The 4,193-nt window shown below is 42.1% G+C and overlaps 1 protein-coding gene across 2 annotated transcripts in view; it reads left to right on the top strand.

The window, feature by feature from the left end:
• The window catches only part of RELN (reelin), a 270,732-nt gene that overhangs the window by 219,156 nt on the left and 47,383 nt on the right, over nt 1-4,193 (top strand). For both annotated transcript variants that reach the window (XM_057364499.1, XM_057364500.1), the window contains exons 33-36: nt 1,584-1,772; nt 1,995-2,268; nt 3,584-3,724; nt 3,817-3,994. In XM_057364499.1, coding sequence (XP_057220482.1) covers nt 1,584-1,772; nt 1,995-2,268; nt 3,584-3,724; nt 3,817-3,994 — 782 coding nt within the window. The remainder of the gene's footprint in view (nt 1-1,583; nt 1,773-1,994; nt 2,269-3,583; nt 3,725-3,816; nt 3,995-4,193) is intronic.

Genomic DNA, 4,193 nt, shown 5'->3' with positions numbered 1-4,193 from the left:
TGAGTAAAAAAAAGTGACCTGGGATCCCTTCATCTCATTTTTTCTGTTTTGGAAGGGGAGGCATTACTTGGCCTTGAATCTGCCTATATGGTAGCTCCCATCTCACTGTTTTAATATCTCCACCCTGCAGAACAGGACCCTTTCCTCACACCATTTCTAGCGTCTCAGCTCCCCTGCGCCTGCAAAACCACTCAGCCACTTGGCACATCCTCAGCTCAAAGTAAAACCCTGGTGCTGACTGATTCCTACAGCCACTCTGAGAGCTCCCTCCTCACACAGGCACACATTACCACTACTGAAAATATCCTGATTAAGGGTCTTACCTTYGCACAAGGCACAGCTTGTGGATCCACAGGAAATATAAGGCAATATTCAGAAWTATAACAAAATACATTTCAACAGCAATTCCTTGGGAAGCAAAGCACATAGCTTACATTCTGGTAATTATGGTATGAAATATCCTAGACATCACTTATCATTTTGATGGCTGATTTTATTCATATGTTTTCTTGTGTGTGCTGGACTTAATTGTCCTCACTAAGTAAGAGAATAGACAAGACAAGAGGGATGTGATTTAGTTAAGAAAAGTTCCATTGGTAAAAAGTGCTGAGCAACAGCTGTTGCACCACAGCCCATGATTCTGTGATGATCATTTGCATTGGTGAGTGGTGCAATGTCCAACCTGTTGCTCCCTGTACYRGCCTTGGTGGCACCTSCTGAGAGTGAGCACTCCTAAGACCACCCGATGGCAGCCCTGTGGCTCCCAGTAAAAGCAAGGTTTTATGGCTGGAGGTTGAAATATCACCTCCCACACCAGTGCCTACAGGTGACAGCCACTTCTCATTACAAATGTTAGTTCCCTCACCAACTGTCCTCTGTCTGCCATAGCTCAGGGTGGAGTGGCCCTATCAGCCATGACCTGTGTTCCTCGTGATGGCAGGGCAAAAGTCCTGGCACCCTGCTGCAAGCTCACCACTCATTGTAAAGGCTTTCCTTCCTCTCCTGTGAGGGCAGTAWTCGTGCAGTAAGATGTTCTTTTCAGCATGTCAGTAGAAAGGTAAAATTGAAATGAAGGCTGGAGAAGATGATGAAAGTGAAATGCCTGTAGGCTGGAGAGCAAGAGGAGAGGGATTTCCAGGAAGAAACACAGCACTTCTCTAAATATTACCTATGTGCAGAGCCTTCAGCATTTGCCTTCATGTTCTATTCACTCTCATACAAAAGCTATTTTGGGAACTAGACAGAGGCCTTTCCAATTTAGCTGTGGGGAATGGCAGGAAGGCTGTGACCCATGAAATGAAAATCCCCAATCTAGGGGCTCAGGGAGTGTCTCATCCAAACAGAGGGAGAGCATATGATGGCAAAGGCATTGAAGCTAAAGAAATGAAGAGGGAAATACCTGTGTTTATCTGTAATAGGAACATACTCTGGAGTCCAGGTGCATCCTTGAGCAATGTTTTAGTCTTGTTTAACAGCGCACAGTCTGTGTGATTGAGCACTGCTCCCTGAGTGAACACATCATATGTGCAGAAAAAAAACAATTCACAGGGACTCCACTCACCTGTCTGTTCTGGTTTTTGTAGGGAAGCATTCAGCTCAATGGGCTTTGGACGATGTGCTTATTGGGATGAATGACAGCTCTCAGACCGGCTTCCAGGATAAATTTGATGGAACTGTGGATTTACAAGCAAGCTGGTACAGAATACAAGGAGGTCAAGTAGACATTGACTGCCTGTCTATGGATACAGCTCTGATGTTCAGTGAAAATATTGGTATGTGTCATTAAACATAGCTACCTTTTGTATGAGTCTATTTTATAAATTATATATGGATCAAGTGTTACAAGATGGGAAATACAGACTAATTCAGGTCTTTTGTAATCTGTAGGGAAGGCTGTAAAAAGGTGCAGATAGAGATAACAAATTTGAATGACAGTACTGAATGCATATGCTGAAGGTACACTTTTTTGTTGTTGTTTTTCTCTCTTTTCTTAGGAAAACCTCGTTACGCCGAGACCTGGGACTTCCACGTATCAGCCTCCACATTCTTGCAGTTTGAGCTGAGCATGGGGTGCAGCAAACCATACAGCAATTCCCACAGCGTTCACCTGCAGTACTCCCTAAACAACGGGAGAGACTGGCACCTGGTGACAGAGGAGTGTGTCCCCCCAACCATCGGCTGTCAGCAGTACACCGAGAGCTCCATCTACACTTCAGAAAGATTCCAAAACTGGAAGAGAGTTACCGTCTACCTCCCACCCGCAACCAAGTGAGCGCTGCTCTTCTGGCTGTTTAGCATGACAAAGGTTTTGCTGATCTAATTTGAACAAACATCCCCCAGCTTGGAAATGTTCTGCATGTCTTTTAAATTTTTAAATGTCTGTTGTCACGCCACCAGAATTTTAAATTTAACTTCAAAATATTTCATCAGCTATAATGTGAACTGTAGGGACTTGAGGAAGCAACGACTTTGATGAGTGAATTCTGAAATCTTGCCTATAATTTATGACAGTAAGGACAAGAATGCTAAACCAGCTTTTCTAACATTTATGTAGTAAGAAGCAAGAATAAATACCCTGACCCATTCTTTCCCACAGTAGTGTTTTCTGTTATTGCACAGAWGTTGTCTTCCAGCATTTAAGCATGTGATGTGAGCCACATCATTGAGCAAGTCAGAGCACATGTCACTGGATGTGCCACCTCCACCCTTTTGACCAGGAGGAGAGTCCTGCCCTCCTCCTTGGGATATCACACTGCTGTAAATGGATGTGGCAGATGTGCTGGCATCCACCTCTCTAAATAAAACCATGCTCTAGTTTAGAAAATATAGATAATGATGACAGTGCTTACCATTGTTCTGAGGGGTTCTGGAATTCTTCAGAGCTCCCTACACATTACCCCTGTAAATTTCATCACCCAGAAAATACACTGGCAAAAATGGACACATGGTAAAGGAACTGGGCCTGGGTTTCACATCCTGATGTCTAATTTCACAGTTCACACTAGAAGGCCACACATCATCTTCCAAAGAGCTTTTTTTTCCAAAGTAGTTTCCTTATTTGAGGTTTAAAAGGCAGTCAGCAGTGACAGTGGTGTGTATGTATGTGCACCTTTGTACAAATCTATTCACACATTTCTTTATATATATATGAACATTATATATAYATATATAACCATTGTTTTTCTCTTTATACAACACTTAGTACAAATGAACTTTAATTACTTCTTGCTTTTCTGAAGCAATTTTATTGTTTACACTCTGCTAACAACACATGGGACTGTCAAATGCTAATGGAACTAATTTCTGCTCAACCACTTTGCTGATCAGCAAGCATCTCAGCAAGGTTCTTTCTTGATTATCACTTTGGAAGCCTTCCTTTAGAATATGCTGGAATTTTGCCTAAAAGACTAACCTGAGAAATTCAAACTTCCAGTTTTAATTAGGATATGAATATTTTCCAAATAAGAGAGCCGCACTTATTAAATACACTTTTCTTCTGAAGTCTGTGGGATTTTCTTTACTATTTAGCACTTTATGRAGCAGGATTTTGAATCCTGAAATACACCTCCTGTGTTTTTAATAGCTCTCCCAGAACACGGTTCAGATGGATTCAGTACAACTACGCTTCTGGAGTTGATTCTTGGGCCATTGATAATGTGGTCCTGGCTACAGGGTGCCCCTGGATGTGCTCAGGCCACGGCATCTGTGATTCAGGTCATTGCATGTGAGTAGAAAACTGTTTAAGCTGCTTCACAGAAAGGATGTGTTTTTTCCAGGCCGGAGGGATAATACCCTTTCTCCCCAATTTGTTACCAGGTGTGACAGAGGTTTTGGAGGTCCATACTGTGTCCCTGTCCTTCCCCTGCCATCTGTCCTGAAGGATGATTTTAATGGTAACTTGCATCCAGACCTTTGGCCTGAAGTCTACGGTGCTGAGAGGGGAAACCTGAATGGGGACACCATCAAGTCTGGAACAGCTCTCATTTTCAAAGGGGTCAGAGATTACTTCCATTGCAAAAAAAATTAATAAAAACAGTAGAGTTTAAAATAGAAATTAAATTCTCTCTTGTTATCCCCATATGTTTATATTGAAGTCTTTCAGATAGAATTTGACATTTTCATTTTTCTTGTGATTCCTACCCTAAACATGCACCATGTTTTTCACAGTTGTTTTTTGGTTTGGTTTTTTTTTT

Source organism: Malurus melanocephalus, unplaced genomic scaffold (assembly GCF_030028575.1).
Source record: "Malurus melanocephalus ecotype Western Australia unplaced genomic scaffold, MMel_1.1 scaffold_39, whole genome shotgun sequence".
Classification (NCBI taxonomy): Eukaryota; Metazoa; Chordata; class Aves; order Passeriformes; family Maluridae; genus Malurus; species Malurus melanocephalus.
The sequence above is the reverse complement of the archived record's forward strand: the minus strand, read 5'-3'. Positions and strand labels throughout refer to the sequence as shown.